Raw genomic sequence first — 25,308 nt, forward strand, 5'->3', positions numbered from 1 at the left:
AAGCGAATGTTGAGTAATGTTGTTTGGAAGAACCTCAGAAGTTCTCCTTGACGAACTTTACAATACATTACTATTATTATAAATAAGGGATGTGTCTGATATCCTTAGAACATGACACCGTACACGTTTTTAAATTACGTTTATGTGTTTGACAACACCAGTCATGCTGCCCCTTTAGACCAACTCGACTAAAGTCGCCCTCCAGACCAACTCCACTAAACTCGCCCTCCAGACCAACTCGACTTAACTCGCCCTGCAGACCAACTCGACTAAACTCGCCCTCCAGATCAACTCGACTAAACTCGCCCTCCAGACCAACTCCACTAAACTCGCCCTCCAGACCAACTCCACTAAACTCGCCCTCCAGACCAACTCCACTAAACTCGCCCTCCAGACCAACTCCACTAAACTCGCCCTCCAGACCAACTCGACTTAACTCGCCCTCCAGACCAACTCGACTTACTAAAACTCGCTAAACTCCAGACCAACTCCACTAAACTCGCCCTCCAGACCAACTCGACTTAACTCGCCCTCCAGACCGACTCTACTAAACTCGCCCTCCAGACCAACTCCACTAAACTCGCCCTCCAGACCAACTCCACTAAACTCGCCCTACAGACCGACTCTACTAAACTCGCCCTCCAGACCAACTCCACTAAACTCGCCCTCAAGACCAACTCCACTAAACTCGCCCTCCAGACAACTCGACTAAACTCCCCCTCCAGACCAACTCGACTAAACTCGCCCTGCAGACCGACTCTACTAAACTCGCCCTCCAGAACAACCCGACTAAACTCACCCTCCAGACCAACTCGACAAAACTCGCCCTGCAGACCAGCTCGACTAAACCCTGTGTTTGTCACTATGCATATAGATGCGAGTCACTGATCACTATTTTACGAAGGTGGTTTGAAACACATTTGTATTTATGATTTCACACTAAATTCGGACATTGATGTTGACGTCAGACGGCCACTAACAAATAACTAATGATCTATTGTTGACGTAATTCAGACACTACTGAGGACATAATGCAGACACTTTTGTAAATGTGATCCAGACGTTGTTGGCGTCATAGAGACACTATTGTGGAGGTAATACATATCCTGTTGTTGACGTCATAGAGACACTAATGTGGAGGTAATACACATCCTGTTGTTGACGTCATAGAGGCACTATTGTGGAGGTAATACACATCCTGTTGTTGACGTCATAGAGACACTATTGTGGAGGTAATACATATCCTGGTTGACGTCATAGAGACACTATTGTGTGAGGTAATACATATCCTGTTGTTGACCTGTTGTTGACGTCATAGAGACACTATTGTGGAGGTAATACATATCCTGTTGTTGACGTCATAGAGACACTATTGTGGAGGTAATACATATCCTGTTGTTGACGTCATGAGACGTCATAGATAGAGACACTATTGTGGAGGTAATACACATCCTGTTGTTGACGTCATAGAGACACTATTGTGGAGGTAATACACATCCTGTTGTTGACGTCATAGAGACAGAGGTACTATTGTGGAGGTAATACATATCCTGTTGTTGACGTCATAGAGACACTATTGTGGAGGTAATACACATCCTGTTGTTGACGTCATAGAGACACTATTGTGGAGGTAATACATCCTGTTGTTGACGTCATAGAGACACTATTGTGGAGGTAATACATATCCTGTTGTTGACGTCATAGAGACACTATTGTGGAGGTAATACACATCCTGTTGTTGACGTCATAGATACACTATTGTGGAGGTAATACACATCCTGTTGTTGACGTCATAGAGACACTATTGTGGAGGTAATACACATCCTGTTGTTGACGTCATAGAGACACTATTGTGGAGGTAATACATATCCTGTTGTTGACGTCATAGAGACATTATTGTGGAGGTAATACACATCCTGTTGTTGACGAAACATAAACATTGTTTGAACATATTTTATTCAGTGTTGAAATGGATTGGGCACAAGTTATGTAACTTATTACCGCCCGCTCCCATCAGAAACATGAACAATAACAAATGGACATAATAACATTAGGTCATATTATCCATTAATCGAAGCGCTTACTTCGTACAATGTATATATGCACATGTCTAAAGATATTTTCATTAATAGCATTTGAACTTTTGATAGTTCAAAGTCTTGCTTCAGATCAAAACGGCAGTTGACAAATTTTGGACATTTTAAAAAGAAATGGTTAGCATCTTCCACAGGAGCACCACAATTGCAAGCTCTACTCTCTGATAGATTAACACGAAAAAGATCTGCATGTAATGAATTACACGAATGTCTTAACTTCGTGTGTAGCATATTTGTCTTTCTTTCGCCAAATAGAAAATATTTTGGAACTCTAAACAAAGACTGTCATTATTTCGTATGTAGTTGACGAGTCTATTGACTTCCTGTGTTGCTAAGGAACACATCAATTACATGAATGTGTCAGACGATTTTACAAAATTTGGGTTAGACTTCTTTTGGTTACAAATGTTACATTCGTTTGGTAAAATCCGCGTCACAGACACTATAGTAATCTTCTAACAAATTTGTTGATATTTTACACCGGGCCACCATTTCAAATGCTATCAACTAGACGTTAATGTTGAGAGAGTTTAGACATACGTTGTACGCTGTAATAACTTAGGTGCCTTTCATATAAGAGTAAAGTCAATATTGACTTTAAAACCGAAGTCACTGAGTTAATAGATTGTACACAGTCAACATCAAACACTAATTTAGTGTGCCGGTAGTTCTAGTGTTTACCGCCGACTTATACACATGCAAGTGAAATACAAATCGTCGTGACTGATTGATTGGTAGTGAAATACACATCGTCGTGACTGATTGATTGGTAGTGAAATACACATCGTCGTGACTGATTGATTGGTTGAATAACACCGTGATCAGGCATGTCAGTCTAGAGGACAGTGACACCATCGAGTCAATGATATGAGATACCTCGGAGACCGGATTTGAAAGTAAAATCATTATACATGTACTTTATTTTGTACATATTTTTTTAATTTCTGAGTTTCTATTACACATAAGACCCATACCCAGGGTAGTGCTAAAATATGAAACGATATACAGTTTTCAGAAAACAAAAGCATGGTTTCCAAATGTGGTGTAGAATCTATTTTTTCAGTGTTTTGTAAATGGATATTGCTAGCTTATGGACAGTGACAGACAATTGATTGGTTGGTTGGTTTGTTGTCGCGAGAAGTTGTTTTTTGTTGGTTTGTTGTTTAACGCTGCACTCAGCAATATTCCAGCTATATGGCGACTGTCTGTAAATAATCGAGTCTGGGCCAGACAATCCGGTGATCAACAGCACAAGCATCGATCTACGCAACTGGGATACGATGACATGTGTCAACGAATTTGACCACCCGATCCCGTTAGTGAGCGAGCGAGCGAGCGAGTGAGTTTGGTTTTACGCTGCTTTTAGCAATATTCCAGCAATATCACCGTGGGGAACAACAGAAATGGGCTTCACACATTGTACCCATGTGGGGAATCGAACCCGGGTCTTCGGCGTGACGATCCAACGCTTTACCTACTAGGCTACCCCACCGCCCCCGGGCCCGATCCCGTTAGTAGCCTCATATATACAACAAGCATGGGTTGCTGAAGACCAGTGGGAACCCATGTCGTCACGGGTCAGACAATTCTTGTGTTTCCCACCTACTCACTTTCTTTAAAAAGGGTATATTATACTGACATCAAAACAATAATGTATGTAAACAAGAACTAGGTATATATCAAATCAAGTCCACTGTGTGCCAGAAGTTGACTGATCAACATTAGGTCGAAAATAATAAATATTTGATCGATCAATTGTTTCTTCAAAACAAATGAAAACAAATTACATGCGGCTATCGATGTTCACGAACTATAACTTGTGTTGTTGCAATCGATGTCACACTGTCGACAATAGCACTGCATCGATAGTTCGATCAAACTTCACAAGTGTACGTTTTATTATCCGGAACTGGTGATAGTCGGTAGTCAGGAAGTTGCCAATCCAATTTTGGTACCCCGGATGGCGAAGGTTTTGACGCAGTAGTCCAGATGCCCGAGTGCAGTGCGAGGGATGCCTGTATTCATGTTCAATGACATAAAATATTTAGCCCTAATCTTATGGACACGCATGTTCTATGTGAAAATCTTCGTCTAATTTAAGTATCAGCCGTGTACACTGTAGACTAACTCTCAGTCTCTGAATATATATTATTTTGATAGTAACAAATATATCCATTTAAATTGAAAAGAACCACCAGGGTGACCCTGAGAAAACCTAGACTTGCTTCATTTATGTGTTAAGCATTGCAGGTAGGGCTAGGCAGTGGAGAAAATAATGTGGTTCAGGGACTGTGAGACAAACTATGTAAACGGATATGGCTAAAGATTTATTAAAAGCTGGAGGCCAAGAAAAATTATGTGGTATCCAGGATGCCTAGAGAGGGAAGTCTCTCTCTCAACGAATAAATGATCTTTTCACAATGCATTTAGTCTTGCTAATAGTGTCTGCGTGTTGCCACGCATTTTTAGACTTCGCGTGGGTCTCCGTGACACAACAGGTGACAGTCACCCTGTCACCCTCGTGTGCAGATACATGTACATAGATACAGCCTTATACTGCATCCCAGATATCAAGTAGAATTTATTACCTGTGTAATGCTGATGTCGATAACCTGGAGGTGAGGCGATGGTAAATGAGGTTTGCCTTACGTTCATGATTAGTGCGTGTGTGTGTGTGTGTGTGCGTGTGCGTGTGTGTGTGTTAACTAGTCCAGTTTAAAGTGACTAGTCTACTGAGATACATGCCGCAGTCTGACATCCGAGAAGGGCGGTGGGGTAGCCAAGTGGTTAAAATGTTCGCTCGTCACGCCGAAGACCCGGGTTCGATTCCACACATGGGTACAATGTGTTTAAGCCCATTTCAGGTGTCCCCCGACGTGACATTGCTGGAATATTGCTAAAAGTGGCGTAAAACTAAACTCACTCACCCACTAGCTGAGAAGCAGGCAAGGTAATACAAAGTATAATCCTCTGGTATGACGCAGACGGGGGTCGAACTACCAACCTTCCGCTGTCCGTGCAGACTTACAGTCAACTACAGGGGCGTAGCAAATCAACCTTTTCGTTTACGCCCGATAGGGCTGCACAGCTATTTATTCGGATAGTATTGAGGACTTGCCCGACCTTTTTAGCAGCAATTATGTGTAAGCCGGGGCTTTTTATAATATATGGTAGCTACGCCCCTGAACTAGACTGGAATCTGTTCCCAAAATTGCCAAGGAACTGATTTCGTGCTTTGTGGAAATCACAGGAATAGGCCCTCCCTGGTTCCAGCTGACTAGGTAGTAGTGGGGTAGGTTAGTGGTTAAAGCGTTCGTTCGTCACACCGAAGACTCAGGTTCGATGCCCCGTTTCTGGAGTCTCCGTCCGTGGTACTGCTAGAATGTCGCAAAAAGCGGCATAATATTATACCATACTCACTCATTCACCCTAGGTCATTTTCGTAATCAGATTTTGATTAAGATACCTACTGAAAGGTACAGAAAGGTACACAACTGTAGTACCCTACACGACAACGACCCCACCACTGGTAGACAAATCCCTACACGTGATGTACTCATTCATTATTTCCAGTTCCAAGTCGACCTCTTCGAAAGCAACGTCACGGACGAAATTACAGTGGAAAAGGATGGCATTCTTATCAAGGTATGTCAGATTTTTGTTTTACTATTTTAGGAACTTAGGGACATATAAGATGTTTATTTAGACCCTGACCAATATGACCACAGTCTGGGGCACAGAAGCATATATTCGTTTGGACATTAGCCTCACTGTGGACGGTGGCGCTGCTGAGAGCGGGGAGGGGGTCAAGACAAGGAATCAGGCAGCGAAGGGTTCCTACTGGGTAAGGTCTTTCCTTGCCTGTTGGACCTTAGACTGACATTTAGTACCAAGAATTAAGGTGTCTTATTTAAAAATACCTACCTACCAGAAAAGGGAACTCAAGTCTTAATGTCAAGGTCAGCCAGTTTAGACTTGACTTAGACTCCCTTCTTAATATTTTCTGTACCATCTGGGACACAGACGAGTTGGACCTCACAGGCTAAACACGTTTTAGGCTTTCGTTAGCATTGGTGTTTCCAGACCATAAATGCAAACATGAATTTGGGGATTTTACCAAACATGGTTTCGTCATGTTCTGCAGTAGAGATAGATATTATAATAATCATTCTGTGATTGTATGCACGTTGGGATGTGTGGAATTGTTTTTCTCTGCCATTAATGAATATTCACCCAGTTTATTTTTCAAATGAATACAAACATTACTTTGGATATAAAATTACACTATTTGTGAGCGAAGGATAGTTACTGGAAAAGAAGTGTGTGGACTCTGTTGCTGATGTTACCAGCTGTTGAATCTGTTAACTTGTTCCTGTTCCCCTGTAGAATGTTCTGCTGTTGCAGATGTTACCAGCTGTTGAATCTGTTAACTTGTTCCTGTTACCCTGTAGAATGTCCTGCTGTTGCTGATGTTACCAGCTGTTGAATCTGTTAAAGTGTTCCTGTTACCCCATAGAATGTCCTGCTGTTGCTGATGTTACCAGCTGTTGAATCTGTTAACTTGTTCCTGTTCCCCTGTAGAATGTCCTGCTGTTACTGATGTTACCAGCTGTTGTATCTGTTAACTTGTTCCTGTTCCCCTGTAGAATGTCCTGCTGTTGAATATGTTAACTTGTTCCTGTTCCTGTAGAATGTCCTGCTGTTGTATATGTTAACTTGTTCCTGTTCCCCTGTAGAATGTCCTGCTGTTGTATATGTTAACTTGTTCCTGTTCCCCTGTAGAATGTCCTGCTGTTGTATATGTTAACTTGTTCCTGTTCCCCTGTAGAATGTCATGCTGTTGAATCTGTTAACTTGTTCCTGTTCCTGTAGAATGTCCTGCTGTTGTATATGTTAACTTGTTCCTGTTCCCCTGTAGAATGTCCTGCTGTTGTATCTGTTAACTTGTTCCTGTTCCCCTGTAGAATGTCCTGCTGTTGTATATGTTAATTTGTTCCTGTTCCCCTGTAGAATGTCCTGCTGTTGTATATGTTAACTTGTTCCTGTTCCCCTGTAGAATGTCCTGCTGTTGAATCTTTTAACTTGTTCCTGTTCCCCTGTAGAATGTCCTGCTGATGAATCTGTTAACTTGTTCCTGTTCCCCTGTAGAATGTCCTGCTGTTGTATATGTTAACTTGTTCCTGTTCCCCTGTAGAATGTCCTGCTGTTGAATCTGTTAACTTGTTCCTGTTCCCCTGTAGAATGTCCAGCTGTTGTATATGTTAACTTGTTCCTGTTCCCCTGTAGAATGTCCTGCTGTTGAATCTGTTAACTTGTTCCTGTTCCCCTGTAGAATGTCCTGCTGTTGTATATGTTAAGTTGTTCCTGTTCCCCTGTAGAATGTCCTGCTGTTGTATATGTTAACTTGTTCCTGTTCCCCTGTAGAATGTCCTGCTGTTGTATATGTTAACTTGTTGTTCCTGTTCCCCTGTAGAATGTCCTGCTGTTGTATATGTTAAGTTGTTCCTGTTCCCCTGTAGAATGTCCTGCTGTTGTATATGTTAAGTTGTTCCTGTTCCCCTGTAGAATGTCCAGCTGTTGAATCTGTTAACTTGTTCCTGTTCCCCTGTAGAATGTCCTGCTGTCGCTGATGTTACCAGCTGTTGAATCTGTTAACTTGTTCCTGTTCCCCTGTACCTGTTCCCCTGTACAATGTCCTGCTGTTGCTGATGTTACTAGCTGTTGTATATGTTAAGTTGTTCCTGTTCCCCTGTAGAATGTCCTGCTGTTGTATATGTTAACTTGTTCATGTTCCCCTGTAGAATGTCCTGCTGTTGTATATGTTAACTTGTTCCTGTTCCCCTGTACAATGTCCTGCTGTTGCTGATGTTACCAGCTGTTGTATATGTTAAGTTGTTCCTGTTCCCCTGTAGAATGTCCTGCTGTTGTATATGTTAACTTGTTCCTGTTCCCCTGTAGAATGTCCTGCTGTTGAATGTCCAATGTCCTGCTGTTGTGATGTTATGTTGTTAACCCTGTTGTTGTCCTGCTGTTAACTTGTTCCTGTTCCCCTGTATGTCCTGCTGTTGCTGATGTTAACTTTCCTGTTCCCCTGTACCAGCTGTTGTATGTTACCAGCTTAATGTTGTTCCTGTTCCCCTGTAGAATGTCCTGCTGTTGTATATGTTAACTTGTTGTTCCTGTTCCCTGTTGCTGTAGAATGTCCTGCTGTTGTATATGTTAACTTGTTCCTGTTCCCCTGTACAATGTCCTGCTGTTGCTGATGTTACCAGCTGTTGTATATGTTAACTTGTTCCTGTTCCCCTGTAGAATGTCCTGCTGTTGAATCTGTTAACTTGTTCCTGTTCCCCTGTAGAATGTCCTGCTGTTGTATATGTTAACTTGTTCCTGTTCCCCTGTAGAATGTCCTGCTGTTGTATATGTTAAGTTGTTCCTGTTCCCTGTAGAATGTCCTGCTCATGTTGGAGTACAAGCTGCTGTACAAGGCCCTGCACCAGACGGCTCATGTTGGAGTACCTGCACCAGACGATCAACATGCACAGCGCTGAGTGGAACATGGCCGTCATGAGGAAAGTCATGCTACTGCTTGACCACAAAGCCCTGTCGTGAGTAGCATCTTACATTCTTGCTGTCGTGACTGACTGACTGAGTTTAGTTTTACGCCGCTTTTAGCAATATTCCAGCAATATCACGGCGGGGGACACCAGAAATGGGCTTCACACATTGTGCCCATGTGGGGAATCGAACCCGGGTCTTCGGCATGACGAGCCAACGCTTTAACCACTTGGCTACCCCACCGCCCCTTTTCTGTCGTGAGTAACATCTTACATTCTTGCTGTCGTCACTACAATGCCCTGTCATAAGTAACCTGGAACACTACTGCTGTCTTGACCATAAAGCCTTGATATTAGTTTCTTTTTTGTTGCTTAACGCCACTTAGTAGTATTCCAGCTATATGGCGGCGGTCTGTAAATAATTGTGTCTGGACCAGACAATCCAGTGATCAACATCATGAGCATCGATCTACGCAATTGGGATTTGATGACATGTGTCAAGCAAGTCTAAACCCAAGGCCAATTCTAACCTGGATCTCTTGATGTTAGTAAATTGGATACATGTGGCAATGTGGTAGTTTGTGTGTAACCACCCGTGAAGGTCCGGGTTAGAATATTGATCTTCAGTAACCCATGTTTGTCATAAGAGGCGACTAATGGGATCGGGTGGTCAGGCTCGCTGGCTTTGTTGACACATGTCATAGGTTCTCACTTGCGCAGATCGATGCTCATGCTGTTGATCACTGGATTGTCTGGTCCAGACTCGATTATTTACAGACCGCCGCCATATAGCTGGAATATTGCTGAGTGTGGCGTAAAACTAAACTCACTCACTCATTGTGTGTAACCCTTGTTTTGTGTTGTAGGTTTGAGGAGCTACACGACGTGCGTGTGGCGTACCAGCTGTACGGAGCAGGGGACATGAAGGGCATGTTGTTGGACAAACACACTCTTCTGAGGTGTCTCAAGGTACCAGCACATTCATTATCAAAATGTGCTCTTTAGTAATCTGCATGTCCCCCCTTTTGTCTCCAGTCCTGGTTTCTATCAAGCCCAGCACCATGGAATCTGTTCTCTATCTATATAAAGCCAAGCCCTGTCACCCTGACTTGGAACCCTTGATTTTAACCTTGAACCCTTGATTCTAACCTTGAACTCTTGATTCTAACCTTGAACCCTTGATTTTAACCTTGAACCCTTGACCCTATCCTGGAACCCTTGACCCTATCCTGGAACCCTTGACCCCAGCCTTGAACCCTTGACCTTATCCTGGAACCCTTGACCCCAACCTTGAACCCTTGACCCCAACCTTGAACCCTTGACATTATTCTGGAACCCTTAGCCCCAACCTGGAACCCTTGACCCCAACCTTGAATCCTTGAGCCTGTCCTGGAACCCTTGACCCCAACCTGGAACCCTTGACCCTATCCTGGAACCCTTGACCCCAGCCTTGAACCCTTGACCTTATCCTGGAACCCTTGACCCCAACTTCGAACCCTTGACATTATTCTGGAACCCTTAACCCCAACCTCGAACCCTTGACCCCAACCTTGAACCCTTGACCCTATCCTGGAAACCTTGACCCCAACCTGGAACCCTTGACCCTATCTTGGAACCCTTGACCCCAACCAAGAACCCTTGACCCTAAACTGGAACCCTTGACCCTAACCTTGAACCCAAGACTTTAACCAAGAACTAGGGCCCCTAGACCTTAATTAAGTTGCATCATAACTTTTCTGATGTTTCTATAACTAGAATAAATATTTTATGCTTTACTATGGTTCATTTTTCTCTGTAAGGTACCAATAAGTTATTTATTTGGAAGCAGGCATTTACTGACATGCTACAATTCACCATAACCCAAAATGTAAAATAACCCCCTGGGGATACAGTAATGAACAGTCTCCTTAGGTATGTATGCCATGTTGACGTGTGCAAGCTGAATGTAAATCACAAAATATTACCCCAAAATGTGTCTCAGTATTATGTCATGTTCTGGGGGTAGCTTAGCCAGAGAGAACAAGAGATGAAAAAACCAGATTGTCCACAAACTATCTTGTTCTATCTGGCCACGTTACCCCCTTTAGTCATAAGTAGATAGTTGCACAGAATCCATTTACTGACTTGTTGCCACTGTTGCAGATGTGTGGGAGGATGATAGCGCCGTTGAAGTTGATGCATCGGATCAAACACATGAAGGAGCACTTCGAGGAGACTGGGCGGATCCAGCTCGCAGAATTCCTTGATCTCATACTCTGGTATGCTGACCAATCCACGACAGTTAGTGAGAGAGTTTAGTTTGATGCCGCTTTTAGCAATATTCTAGCAATATCACGGCGGAGGACACCAGAAATAGGATTCACACATTGTACTCTTGTGGGGAATCAAACCCGGGTCTTCGGCGAACGCTTTAACAACTAGGCTACCCCACTGCCCCCAATCCACTAGAGGACTGTGAGACCATGACTGTATCTCCGTACTACGACAAACTTACGATGGATCAGACTGTGCCTGGGCCTGTTTCCACAAGACAGTCTTAGTGCTACAAATGTAGTTAAAACTGGGACTGTTATGACTGCAGTGTAGGTCTCTGCTCAGTGTATCATCTATATACAGTGGAATCTGTCAAATCCGGAGTCTGTGTAATCCAGTTTTCTCCATAATCCGGGCTACCCTCTGAGTCCCGGCAAATTTGTTCTTAATTTATCATTAAAGCATGCTTTATAATCCGGACTCTCTCAATTACGGATTACAGACTAAATTAACAGTCCCAACAATCACTAAAATAACAGTCCCAACAATCAACTTGCTATGAGAACAATGCTTTGTAATCTGGATGTAGCTGACTAAAATAACAGTCCCAACAATCAACTTGCTATGAGAACAATGCTTTGTAATCCGGACTTAGCTGACTAAAATAACAGTCCCAACAATCAACTTGCTATGAGAACAATGCTTTGTAATCTGGATGTAGCTGACTAAAATAACAGTCCCAACAATCAACTTGCTATGAGAACAATGCTTTGTAATCCACTTGCTATGAGAACAATGCTTTGTAATCTGGATGTAGCTGACTAAAATAACAGTCCCAACAATCAACTTGCTATGAGAACAATGCTTTGTAATCCGGATCTTAGCTGACTAAAATAACAGTCCCAACAATCAACTTGCTATGAGAACAATGCTTTGTAATCCGGACTTAGCTGACTAAAATAACAGTCCCAACAATCAACTTGCTATGAGAAACAATGCTTTGTAATCCGGATGCTGACTAAAATAACAGTCCCAACAGTCCCAACAATCAACTTGCTATGAGAACAATGCTTTGTAATCCGGACTGTAGCTGACTAAAATAACAGTCCCAACAATCCCAACTTGCTATGAGAACAATGCTTTGTAATCCGGACTGTAGCTGACTAAAAAATAACAGTCCCAACAATCAACTTGCTATGAGAACAATTCTTTGTAATCCGTAATCCGGTTGTAGCTGACTAAAATAACAGTCCCAACAATCAACTTGCTATGAGAACAATGCTTTGTAATCTGGATGTAGCTGACTAAAATAACAGTCCCAACAATCAACTTGCTATGAGAACAATGCTTTGTAATCCGGTTGTAGCTGACTAAAATAACAGTCCCAACAATCAACTTGCTATGAGAACAATTCTTTGTAATCCGGTTGTAGCTGACTAAAATAACAGTCCCAACAATCAACTTGCTATGAGAACAATTCTTTGTAATCCGGTTGTAGCTGACTAAAATAACAGTCCCAACAATCAACTTGCTATGAGAACAATGCTTTGTAATCCGGTTGTAGCTGACTAAAATAACAGTCCCAACAATCAACTTGCTATGAGAACAATGCTTTGTAATCCGGATGTAGCTGACTAAAATAACAGTCCCAACAATCAACTTGCTATGAGAACAATGCTTTGTAATCTGGATGTAGCTGACTAAAATAACAGTCCCAACAATCAACTTGCTATGAGAACAATGCTTTGTAATCCGGACTTAGCTGACTAAAATAACAGTCCCAACAATCAACTTGCTATGAGAACAATGCTTTGTAATCCGGTCGCAGCTGTAGCTGACTAAAATAACAGTCCCAACAATCAACTTGCTATGAGAACAATGCTTTGTAATCTGGTCGTAGCTGACTAAAATAACAGTCAATTCGGCTTATTAACTGTAGTATGCAGTAACTCATCGTGGCAGTGTCTACGGTAACGGACAAAAGTTGTCTAATACGGACTGCTTTACAATCCGGACAAATGAGTCGGTCCAAGGCCAGTTCGTAATAGACAGATTCCACTGTACTACTCAAAGACCTTAAGGAATACCCAAGTATTTCCATGACTTTAGTCTTCTATGTTTAGTCAATAACAGATTGGCTTTAGTTATATGAAACAAAAAATACCATCTTAACTTCTTGGGAGTAGAATAAATGTCAATGTCAAATTTATTTGGAAAAAAAACAGTACATGGATATTTTTGTGGATGATTCTTTTAGTGACTGTACACACAATTTCATAAAAAAAATATCCCCAAGATATTTACGTTCACTGACATGTTTGGTTTAGGATATAACTGTATGTGCAGACAGGATTTCTATAGCATTGAGGCATACAGTATATTTGTTTGTTATGTTCTCATTTTAACTTGTTTGACCTTCATGTTCTAATCATGAAATGGTGAGTGAGTGAGTTGGGTTTTATGCCGCTTTTAGCACTATTCCAGCAATGTCACGACGGAGACACCAGAAATGGGTTTCACAGATTGTAGCCATGTGGGGAATCGAACCCGGGCCTTCAGCGTAACAAGTGAACACTAGTCATGAAAATATGAGAAAAACTTTTGGTGAGCTACAGAGCCTTGTGGTTACATTTTTCATGTGAACTTCAATGCCAGAAGATTTGTCATCTGCATCCTGGCACAATGGTTTAGAACAAACTATAAAGGAAATTGGTCATGCTATATCATTACAAATGTAATCTAAAAATAATGTCCTCTGACAACAGGTGCGACCTCCACTCCGGCTTCAGACATGCAGACATGGAATACACAGAAGGCAAGAAGAACCAGCTCTTTAAGGTCAGATCACAAGACAGGTCCTCAGCCATGACTATACAGCCATCTTTTCTCAGTGTAACCAACTAAGTGTATTTGGTTGTCAGTGTGGTGACTTGAACATAAGGGCATGCCAGTATTATTAAGGTTTGCTTATAAGATCAACCACTGGTTTGCTTTTGTCCATACTTGATCATTTACAGGTTGCAATGCTAAGGCTTTCTATAATGAGTCTGATTAAATATAGCAAATTTCATAAAGCAGCATTGGGGACATTTTTTCATTATGTCAGTGTACCAGCATTAATTAGAGGGCATACAATGACAGGTTTGACAAGCAATGAGACACTTTTAAACTTTCCTTGTCACATGTTACAGCAAATCCTGGCTGCTGTCAGGGTCTGAAACTCCCAAAAATTTCAGCCAGACCATAGAGCTGGTAAAATAGATGTAAAACTTCCAGCCCTGATCAAAACGTACCTGCCCACAAAATATCTTCATATACATGTCCAAATTTTAACCTGACCGTCTGGCAGCGGAATTTGTGAATCTGGCAGACCGCGTTGAAAATTAACGGTCCCAGGCGGTCGGGCAGGCAGGTATTTCGAATGCTGCTGTTGTGTTTCTGTCTCCTGGCAGCCATTTTGTTTTATATCTGTGTGGTATGGGTTGATTTGGGGCATAGGCCTTGGTTCTGCTTAATTAACACAGATTAACTCAGGTTGAATCTAATCAACCCTGCCTGCCAGATGTGTCGTAATCTCAGTTCATGCACTTTTGCACATCAAAAACACCACCTTTGGAGTAATATCTTTGTAATGGTTAAGGGTATTAAATTCAGATCAGTGTATATATAGAGTTGTCTCCCTTATGCTACAAACCTACTAATGCCAAGATTATCTGTCTACATATTGCTTGATTCTACATATTCAGCAGGGGGAAATATTTCAAGATTAGGTAATGGAAAAACAAAGTTTCTGGGACTTTAGGATATGTAATTATCTGGGAATGTTACATATCATAGTTGATGACATTTGACTCACTTGAAGGAGTTAGGATAATGTCACAGGGACCGGGTTCATAATATGAGAAAAGTTACAGAGTACATGTTTATGTCCCTAGTGAAATCAGTTTTCTGAGGTGTATTCTTTATATTACCTGTTGTTATTTTTCTTATAAAATGTAAGGAAAATATGGTGTTCCCAATCTCAAGTAGCACTCTGGCTTTCTTTTGGTGAATGAAATTGACTATGGATGACGTAGTTTTTATTTGTTTACAACATTGCATTTAAGTGTGCTCAATTTACAATCTGCAATTTTGTTACCCAGATATTGTAGAAACCTGCTGTCACATTTCATTCTGAACTCCCTATGGAGTATACAAGCCAATCTGCCTTTAGAGGCACTGTATGGGCTAGTCACATATCCGCCTGGGGCGGTGGGGTGGTCTAGTGGTTAAAGTGTTCGCTCGTCACGCCGAAGACCCTGGTTCGATTCCCCACATGGGTACAATGTGTGAAGCCAATTTCTGGTGTCCCCCGACGTGATATTGCTGGAATATTGCTAAAAGCCGCGTAAAACCCAACTCACTCACTCACTCACATATCCACCTCATCCTACCTGATACCCATTCACTGCTTGGGTGAACACAGGCACATTTTGACTACAGCCACTTGCATATTTAGTCTGTCGTACAGACACTGAAACAAATATATCCAATAAATCCCATGCAAGTCTAGAATGTGTGGCAAGTCTAGACTTCCACAGTTTCAGGAAATGAAGACACCAGAAAGTCTCAGGGCCCTTTTCATTATATTTTATTTTTTTTGTTATGAACTGTTTTTTCTGTAAAATATTTTAGGGGGGTTCATTTCAGAGACTAGTTGTTAGTCTATTGCCTATTGAGACAACATAGCGGTAGATGACTTTTGTTGTTGTGGGACTGGAAGCCTAAGATGTCAGTCTGTTATAGGTGGTGTTAAACCCAACTCACTAAACTTGCCTTGGCGTCTGTCAGCTCTCCATGACCATCCTTTCTTAGCATTGCTTCATTTGTAACCTCTATGGAGCACCGAGTACCACAATACATAGTTCTCCCTCAGCGCTGGCGGCAACCCCAACCTTGTGTTACCTCACGTACATGTCACTCGGATCTGTCTCAGTAACTGACTCCCTATACCTGTATTTCACGCTTCATCGTTCCCACACCTGTCTCACCTGTAATTCAGACAGGTAAACTCAGGTTTACTTGTAATATTGACCTTTACAAGCTACAGTGGTCCTTGAGCTTTCAATGACAAAGTTATGATTTGTAGAATCATAGTTTATACAAAATCGTCTACCCTACCCATTTTCTTGAGGTTTAAACTGAGAGTAAGGACTAGTTTTCAAAAGTAGTCAAAAGTTAGAAGAAAAAAACTAAATTAATTCTTGGAAACAGCATTTTTTGTCATTAAAAGTATTGATGATGTAAAATAAACATAAAAAATTAAAATAGCTACTTCAGAGTATTGGACTTTGTCAAGGATATGTTTTCATACTGAACTTATTAACAGGGTTTCCAATAAGAAGTTTCATGTTATTAAAATTTTATAAAATTTTGAGATCTGCAAATGAAGTACTTCAAATTAAAAGTGTGTATAATTCAGTCATTACAATCTGTGAAACATAAGTAAAGTAGAAGGATAAGGATCTAGTCTTTTATTGACTGATCTGAACTGGCCTTTTACTGAACCTTATATAACTGCTCAAACTACTTGATATTGGCATGCAACAATGCACACAATAACTCGCCAAGTTTTGGAGATAATGTTTCCCTTAGGTGAGCAGGCTGAGATAATTATCAGAGGTTAGCAAGTTCCTTAGTTAAACACACAACACAGAGATAAACAGAATTAATTGTAGCTAGTTTTACGAAATGGAATATCTTGTGAGTAGCGCTTTATTTATCGTTTCTTTAACATGGCATGATGTTTAGGTGGTGTGTAGCTACCATGGTGAAACAATTATACACTGCTTGAATTAATATTCATTATTAGATATTATGTCAAACATAAGATAGAGCTATCATAAGGACCATATTTGGACACTACAGAGGGAGGGGTAGGGGGAGGTTCACTCGTCTGCGTGACGCCAAAGATCCAGACCGTCTAGTGGTTAAAGCGTTCGGCCATCATCACGCAAGACCCGGGTTCGATTCCCCACATGGGTACTATGTGTGAAGCTTTTTCTGGTGTCCTCGCCGTGATATTGCTGGAATATTGCTAAAGGCGGCATAAAAGTAAACTCACTCACCATAGAGGTGTTAGGGTAGCTAAGCGGTTAACCCATTTGTTTGTGACATTGACAGATTGAAAGCCCAAGTTTGAATCCCCACATATATACCATGTGTGACGGTGATTTCTGGTGCTCCCACCTAGATATTGTTGGAATATTTGTTGAAAGTAACAAAACACACATACTCAAAGGAGTGAATGAGTTTAGTTTTACGCCGCACTCAGCAATATTCCAGCTATATGGCGGCGGTCTGTGAATAATCAAGTCTGGACCATACAATCCAGTGATCAACAGCATGAGCATCGGTCTGCGCAATTGGGAACCGATGACATGTGTCAACAAAGTCGGTGAGCCTGACCACCCGATCCCGTTAGTCGCCTCTTACGACAAGCATGGGTTACTGAAGATCTATATTCTAAACCGGACCTTCACGGGTCAACAGGAAGTGTGTACCATAAAGATAGAAGTATATATTGGATACATCTACATTGTGAGTCCATGGGGATGCAAACGTATGGCAAAACATTGTTGACTCTATCTGTAAGTGAGTGAGTGAGTTAAGTTTTATGCCACACTCAGCAATATTGCAGCTATATAGTGACGGTCTGTAAATAATCTGAACCAGACAATCCAGTAGGTAGCATTTATTGTCCATTTGTAACTGCTCATTCATGTCTTTTTTGTGATAGAATTAAGTCAAGAAAAGCTACTCAATTGTTTGATCACCTGAGATGCCTCCGTGCTGACTGATTGACGGATTAGAGAATTCAGGTTTTATATGTTGTTTAACCCTGCACTCAGCAATATTCCATTCTGTAAATAATCGAGTCAGGATCAGTGAATCCAGTGATCAACAGCATGAGCATCTACACAATTGGGATACGGTGACATGGTGAACCAAGTCAGCGAGCCTGACCACCCGATCCCATTGGTTTGCCCTTATGATAAGCATGGGTTACCGAAGATCAATTTTAACCTGAATCTTCATGGGTATCTATCTATAAAGGCTTATGGCGTTAAAGCAAAGTTCTTGGAAATGAAGCATGTTAAGGTTCGCAAGCTTTGGCCCTATGTACATGCCTTGGACACCTGAATTAATACTCAGAAACATAATCTGGGTGAATCAGCAGATCCTGGCATGCCTAAGGGATTCAACTCTGCATGGCAAATTGTTGCACTTTGCACCACCAGTGTGTCTTAATGTATTGCAAATACACAATGTTCTATTTTGATTATTTTATAATTTATCTAAATCCACAATGAAACCTTTCTTATTCCTCAACAATTGTCTACATTCCTTTATTTCCTCTCTTCAATATAAATATTCTGTTTCTATCTTTTCCAGCTGGTTGACTTTGAGAAGCTTCTGTGTCACCATGACGACCGTATTGCCTGGGTGCTAAACAAAAAATATCTCAAAGATGAATGGGACTTTGGACACGAGACCCTCGGCAGTAACAGAATGTTTAAGGAACCACCCATCACCAATGAGGCAAGGATTCAGCAGGTAAATATACACAATGAAACACATCTAATATTTATGCCTAATAACTTTTTATTCCTCTAAAACTTTTCGGATTTATTTAGGTGTTCCTTAAAGTAAAATTCAACTGAAAGTCTTTTAAGTTCAGGTGTAATGTATAATTATGTTTTAATTCTTTAGTGTGTCTTGTTATTGTTTTCATGACCCTCTCTGAAAAGACAAAATGAAAAAGCGCTTTGTATTTTATCATATACTGTCCAACATTCACAACCATTCAAAAAAATGTGTATCTTCTAGCTTGTTGTGCATTATTGACATTTTAGAGGGTGATTCAATAACTAATGTCAGTGAGTTTGATAGGTCAGTAGTTGATGATAAAAAGACATTGATTACCTTGACATTTCTACTTACTTATACAGTAAAATACCTTTATAACGAACTCTAAGGGACCACTGAAATTTAGTTCGTTATATTCGTAGTTCGCTATTCACTTTTTGATATGATAATATACGGTTTATTCGGGACTTTTAAAACAGTTCGCTATAGCTGTCAGTTCGTTATATCCATGTTCGTTATAAAGTCTTCTACTGTATAACAATGACTCTGTGCAGCAAATATCACACATCATGCATCATCATCACATATTCCACTTTCAGCTTTGTCACCATCAAACATGGATGTAATCTTTCTTTTGCATGTCAGTATACCGGTATTCCAGATTTATGTTTTGCACATCCAACCAAAATGTGAAAATATTCACCTAAATCGTGACATGTCAAACTGTCCCTAAATCCAAAGCAATCTGTTTAGGCAATAATAGCCTTTAAAGTAAAAAGGGGTTGTCATTTAAAATAACAGCTGTCATATCAATAGACTGAAATACAATCTTTGATCAATACAAATCAGTGTATTACTGTGTTACTGTCTCTGTGTGAGAAGATCTGGTTGTTTGTTGTACATAGTTTATGCATTAACATACGCCCTCTAATATAGAGAGAGAATGTCTAGCTTCAGCTGAGCTAACAGGTTAATACACATACAGAAACGAATACCTGGGTGCAGAGGGTCAGCAACAACTATTAAGAAATTCATGAACCAATTTTTGTGTTGTGACTTTGTAAGAGATTAAGGTTTGCCAATTTAATTCCTTGGAGGTCCTTCTAGTTTTCATTAGAGACAAAATACTTTTGTGGTGAATACTTCAACCTACTTTTCAGGGCAATTTATTAACAGTTATTTTTTCAAGCATATACGCTCATAATATTTAATAAAAAAAATTTGTTGAACTTTAAATTTGAAAAGGACTATGTTATCTTTTAGCAAAGCCAGACTTACATGCTCACCACAATATGAATACAAAAAATTAAGCTGCAAAGTAAGTTTAACCACCACTGCAGACAAAATCAGAAATAAATATTTTTAGCCAGCCATGATTTTTCACACAATATATGTTAAAAAACCCCATTAAAGCAACACAGTCTTAACATAAAAACTGTAAACCAAAAAATACAAAATCAGGGCAGATACAGCTTTTTGAGAAAGGGGGATGCACACTCTTGAGAAAGTGGGGGTGCACACTCCATTTTCACATAATTTGAATGGTCATTTAATAAACTTTCAGGACAAAAGCGGGGTGCGCACCCCTGCACCCCCTCTCTGGATCTGCCTATATCAATGAGAGAGGTAGTGAGTGAGTGAGTTTACTTTTATGCTGTACTCAGCAATATTCCAGCTATATGGCAGTGGTCTGTAAATAATCGACTGGGATATGATGACATGTGTCAACCAAGTCAGCGAGCCTGACCACCCAATCCCGTTAGTCACCTCTTACAACAAGCATGGGTTACTGAAGATCAATTCTAACCCGGATCTTCAAGGGTTAATATTACATGAGCATTGTACTCTATTCTTGTCCACCCAGAATAGACATGTATTGTGAGTGGGAGAAAGTACTGGGCTGTTGTCAATAACTTTATTGTTAACTGACACGAACCAACGTAATTGTGTTTATATGAGCATCGAGAGATTACGGCTTCTGTTGTGTTGGTGAAAGTTGGTAGCAAGAGAATAAAATCTCATACAGACATTGAAACTGGTAGATGCAAGGTCTAGTGTTCCACTCTGTGTTAATGTGGACATGCAGTCATACGACACCAGGTAAATATTGATTACAGATTTCCTTTGTATTTTTTCACCTGTTTTGAAGTATGACATGAATGTAGTTTTTTATGATAAAATTAGTCAAAGTGCATATATTTCTTCACATGTATTTTCATGTTCATAATTTTCAAAAGCTGCATGCACATGCAAACACATTAACTTTGTGATCTTAATTACCAGATAAATATAGTTTTTGATTTGAACATATATATTTCTCTTCAAGTGAAAAGAGCTGGTACAGCTTAGAATGCATGGAGCACTTGTATAATTGTTGATTTACAATAACAATCTATTTTTTAGTCATATCTAATATGTTACTTGAAAAAAGTGAACAAATGCGAATCATTAATGCATTTAGATGTCTTTGAATCACTATAAAACTATGCTACTTAACAGATCGAGTGTTTTCTGATATGTTTAAGCAAAACTAAAGTGGCAATATATTCCGATCATCTAAAACATAAATTGAATCAATCATTCTCTAGGCATTTTGACAATAATGTTTGGAGAATATAATAAGTGTATGTAATCCTCACCGACTAAAATTACATATATCTGGTGATGATCTTGTCTTGAACAGAATGGATTAGAGAGATAGCTTATGACTTTATACATTCAGTGTGTATCCTCAATTCACCTTCAGACATACTTAGGATGTATCACTGACTTGTATCTTCAACTCACTGATGTACACCTTTTGATTGGATCCTCAACTCACCTGTACACTCTTTGATTGGATGCTGAACTCACCTGTACACTCTTTGATTGGATCCTCAGCTCACATGTACACTCTTTGATAGCATCCTCAACTCACATGTACCCTCTTGTATTTGATCCTCAACTCACATGTGCACTCTTTGATAGGATCCTCAACTCACCTGTACACTCTTTGATAGGATCCTCAACTCACCTGTACACTCTTTGATTGTATCCTCAACTCACATGTACACTCTTTGATAGGATCCTCAACTCACATGTACACTCTTGTATTTGATCCTCAACTCACCTGTACACTCTTTGATAGGATCCTCAACTCACCTGTACACTCTTTGATTGGATCCTCAACTCACCTGTACACTCTTTGATAGGATCCTCAACTCACCTGTACACTAATTGATTGGATCCTCAACTCACCTGTACACTATTTGATAGGATCCTCAACTCACCTGTACACTCTTTGATAGGATCCTCAACTCATCTGTACACTCTATGATTGGATCCTCAACTCACCTTTACACTCACTGATTGTATCCTCAACTCACCTGTACACTCACTGATTGTATCCTCAAATCATCTGTACACTTTATGATTGGATCCTCAACTCACCTGTACACTCACTGATTGGATCCTCAAATCATCTGTACACCTTATGATTGTATCCTCAAATCACCTGTACACTCACTGATTGTATCCTCAACTCACCTGTACACTCACTGATTGCATCCTCAACTCACCTGTACACTCACTGATTGGATCCTCAAATCATCTGTACACTCACTGATTGTATCCTCAAATCATCTGTACACTCACTGATTGTATTCTCAAATCACCTGTACACTCACTGATTGTATTCTCAACTCACCTGTACACTCACTGATTGGATCCTCAAATCATCTGTACACTCACTGATTGTATCCTCAAATCATCTGTACACTCACTGATTGTATCCTCAACTCACCTGTACACTCACTGATTGTATCCTCAAATCATCTGTACACTCATTGATTGTATTCTCAACACACCTGTACACTCACTGATTGTATCCTCAACTCATCTGTACACTCACTGATTGTATCCTCAAATCATCTGTACACTCACTGATTGTATCCTCAAATCATCTGTACACTCACTGATTGTATCCTCAAATCATCTGTACACTCACTGATTGTATTCTCAACTCACCTGTACACTCACTGATTGCATCCTCAACTCACCTGTACACTCACTGATTGTATTCTCAACTCACCTGTACACTCACTGATTGTATCCTCAAATCATCTGTACACTCTGTTGTATCCTCAACTCACCTGTACACTTGATTGTATCCTCAAATCACCTTGTACACTCACTGATTGTATCTCAAATCATCCTGTACACTTTGTATCCTCAAATCATCCTGTACACTCACTGATTGTATCCTCAACTCACCTGTACACTCACTGATTGTATCCTCAACTCACACTGTACACTCACTGATTTCATCCTCAACTCATTCTCAACTCACCTGTACACTCACTGATTGTATCCTCAAATCATCTGTACACTCACTGATTGCATCCTCAACTCACCTGTACACTCACTGATTGTATCCTCAAATCATCTGTACACTCACTGATTGCATCCTCAACTCACCTGTACACTCACTGATTGTATTCTCAACTCACCTGTACTTTCTTTGATTGGATCCTCAACTCACCTGTAGCTTTACACACTTTTATGTTATAGCTTTCACTTGTAGTGTAGTTCTTAACCTTTCTATAATGTCTGTATGTTTTAGATTTTGTTGTTTCTAACACACTTTTTCAGCTGGAGGAGCGTAAATTTAGTGATGAGTATGCCCACTGGCTGGAGGTTGAGGTAATCCTTGGTGGTGGCGTACCCACTTCGTAGTCCATGTGGTGGCAGCATAGTTGGCGGGAGCAATGTAGACAGTGTCGGCAGCTGCGTAGTGTGTGCACATATATAACCTGTTCCTATAAGCCAGCAGATAGTTGTGGGTTCATAGTGGTGGCTGTTTACCATGACTGTAGTTATCAAGGTCTGTGTGTAGCACTGTTCTAATACTGATGTTCTAAAATCATGCTGAAGGGAGTCAACAGGTTTATAGTTTGTTCCAGAAAGTTCTCTGATTTTAAAACAATGTATTTTAATTCTTGACTAGATTTTATTAAAACCTTTTATGATTAAAACAAACCAAATGTCTGGAACAACTGACTGAAACATATTTTGGGTTTAACAAATATTTCAACCTCCTTTGGAATATTAAAGTTTTAGGTTCTTATCTGAATATTACAATTAATATATACTCAACCCAAAAAGTTAAGGAACACCCCAGTATTCAATATTTAAGTATTATATGGATCATAACATGAGCTATTAAATACTTTCATATTGAACATTGGGGTGGTCCTTAACTTTTTTTGTTGAGTATATCTGTTCAACCAATTTATCTATAATCCAGTCAAAAGCCAATAATCAATTGACGAGATTTTGAGTAACTATTCTACTGCTGAATTTGTTATGACTTGAGATCAGGAAGAGCAAGTGAGCTGTCATTAACAGTCGAAAGATCTAAATAGGACTTCCAGAAATATTGTTTACATCAGATACAGCCATCAGATCTAGTCCTTGTCGGTCTGTAATACTGACGTAAGATATACTGGGAATTATTATGGATTCTGCTTATAGTACAGATGTCATATATTTATGGAAATGGTTTTGTTGCTTTATATGTAGTTGTTAATATATCTGTGTAATATCATAACAAATGTATTATAACCCTTGCATAGAGCACACAAGTGTCAGTGGTTGAGTCTTGTGTCATTCAGTATCTAAACCTGATTTTATAAGCTCTGGTGTTGTCGAGCCATCATATCACAGTCAGAGATATATTAAGGAGTACACAAATTGTCACATAACCATTGGTATCACAAAGGTGTTTTATGGCATGAACTGAATATACCATAACACTGGGAACATGGTGATCAAACTAGTCATGGTATATGTACATTGTGTGACATTCATGGTATATGTACATTGTGTGACAGTCATGGTATATGTACATTGTGTGACAGTCATGGTATATGTACATTATGTGACAGTCATGGTATATGTACATTATGTGACAGTCATGGTATATGTACATTATGTGACAGTCATAGTCATGGTATATGTACATTATGTGACAGTCATGGTATATGTACATTGTGTGACAGTCATAGTATATGGACATTGTATGACAGTCATGGTATATGTACATTGTGTGACAGTCATTGTATATGTACATTGTGTGACAGTCATGGTATATGTACATTATGTGAAAGTCATTGTACATGTACATTGTGTGACAGTCATGGTATATGTACATTGTGTGACAATCATGGTATATGTACATTATGTGACAGTCATAGTCATGGTATATGTACATTATGTGACAGTCATGGTATATGTACATTGTGTGACAGTCATAGTATATGGACATTGTATGACAGTCATGGTATATGTACATTGTGTGACAGTCATTGTATATATACATTATGTGACAGTCATTGTACATGTACATTGTGTGACAGTCATGGTATATGTACATTGTGTGTAAGGTCATGGTATATGTACATTGTGTGACAGTCATGGTATATGTACATTGTGTGACAGTCATGGTATATGAACATTGAGTGACAGTCATGGTACATGTACATTGTGTGACAGTCATGGTATATGTACATTATATGACAGTCATGGTATATGTACATTGTGTGACAGTCATTGTACATGTACATTATGTGACAGTCATTGTACATGTACATTGTGTGACAGTCATTGTACATGTACATTATGTGACAGTCATTGTACATGTACATTGTGTGACTGTACATTGTATAACAGTCATGGTATATGTACATTGTTTGACAGTCATGGTATATGGACATTGTGTGACAGTCATGGTATATGTA

General features: G+C 40.0%; 1 protein-coding gene across 1 annotated transcript in view; it reads left to right on the forward strand.

Moving 5' to 3' along the window:
• Positions 1-25,308, forward strand: part of LOC124281863 — a 38,474-nt gene that overhangs the window by 5,303 nt on the left and 7,863 nt on the right. Inside the window, exons 3-10 of the mRNA XM_046717878.1 lie at positions 726-854; positions 5,670-5,741; positions 8,543-8,574; positions 8,606-8,701; positions 9,517-9,619; positions 10,793-10,908; positions 13,669-13,741; positions 18,338-18,499. Coding sequence (XP_046573834.1) covers positions 726-854; positions 5,670-5,741; positions 8,543-8,574; positions 8,606-8,701; positions 9,517-9,619; positions 10,793-10,908; positions 13,669-13,741; positions 18,338-18,499 — 783 coding nt within the window. The remainder of the gene's footprint in view (positions 1-725; positions 855-5,669; positions 5,742-8,542; positions 8,575-8,605; positions 8,702-9,516; positions 9,620-10,792; positions 10,909-13,668; positions 13,742-18,337; positions 18,500-25,308) is intronic.

The sequence above is a fragment of the Haliotis rubra genome, unplaced genomic scaffold (genome assembly GCF_003918875.1).
Source record: "Haliotis rubra isolate DU_JTF1 unplaced genomic scaffold, ASM391887v1 Scf29, whole genome shotgun sequence".
Lineage (NCBI taxonomy): Eukaryota > Metazoa > Mollusca > Gastropoda > Lepetellida > Haliotidae > Haliotis > Haliotis rubra.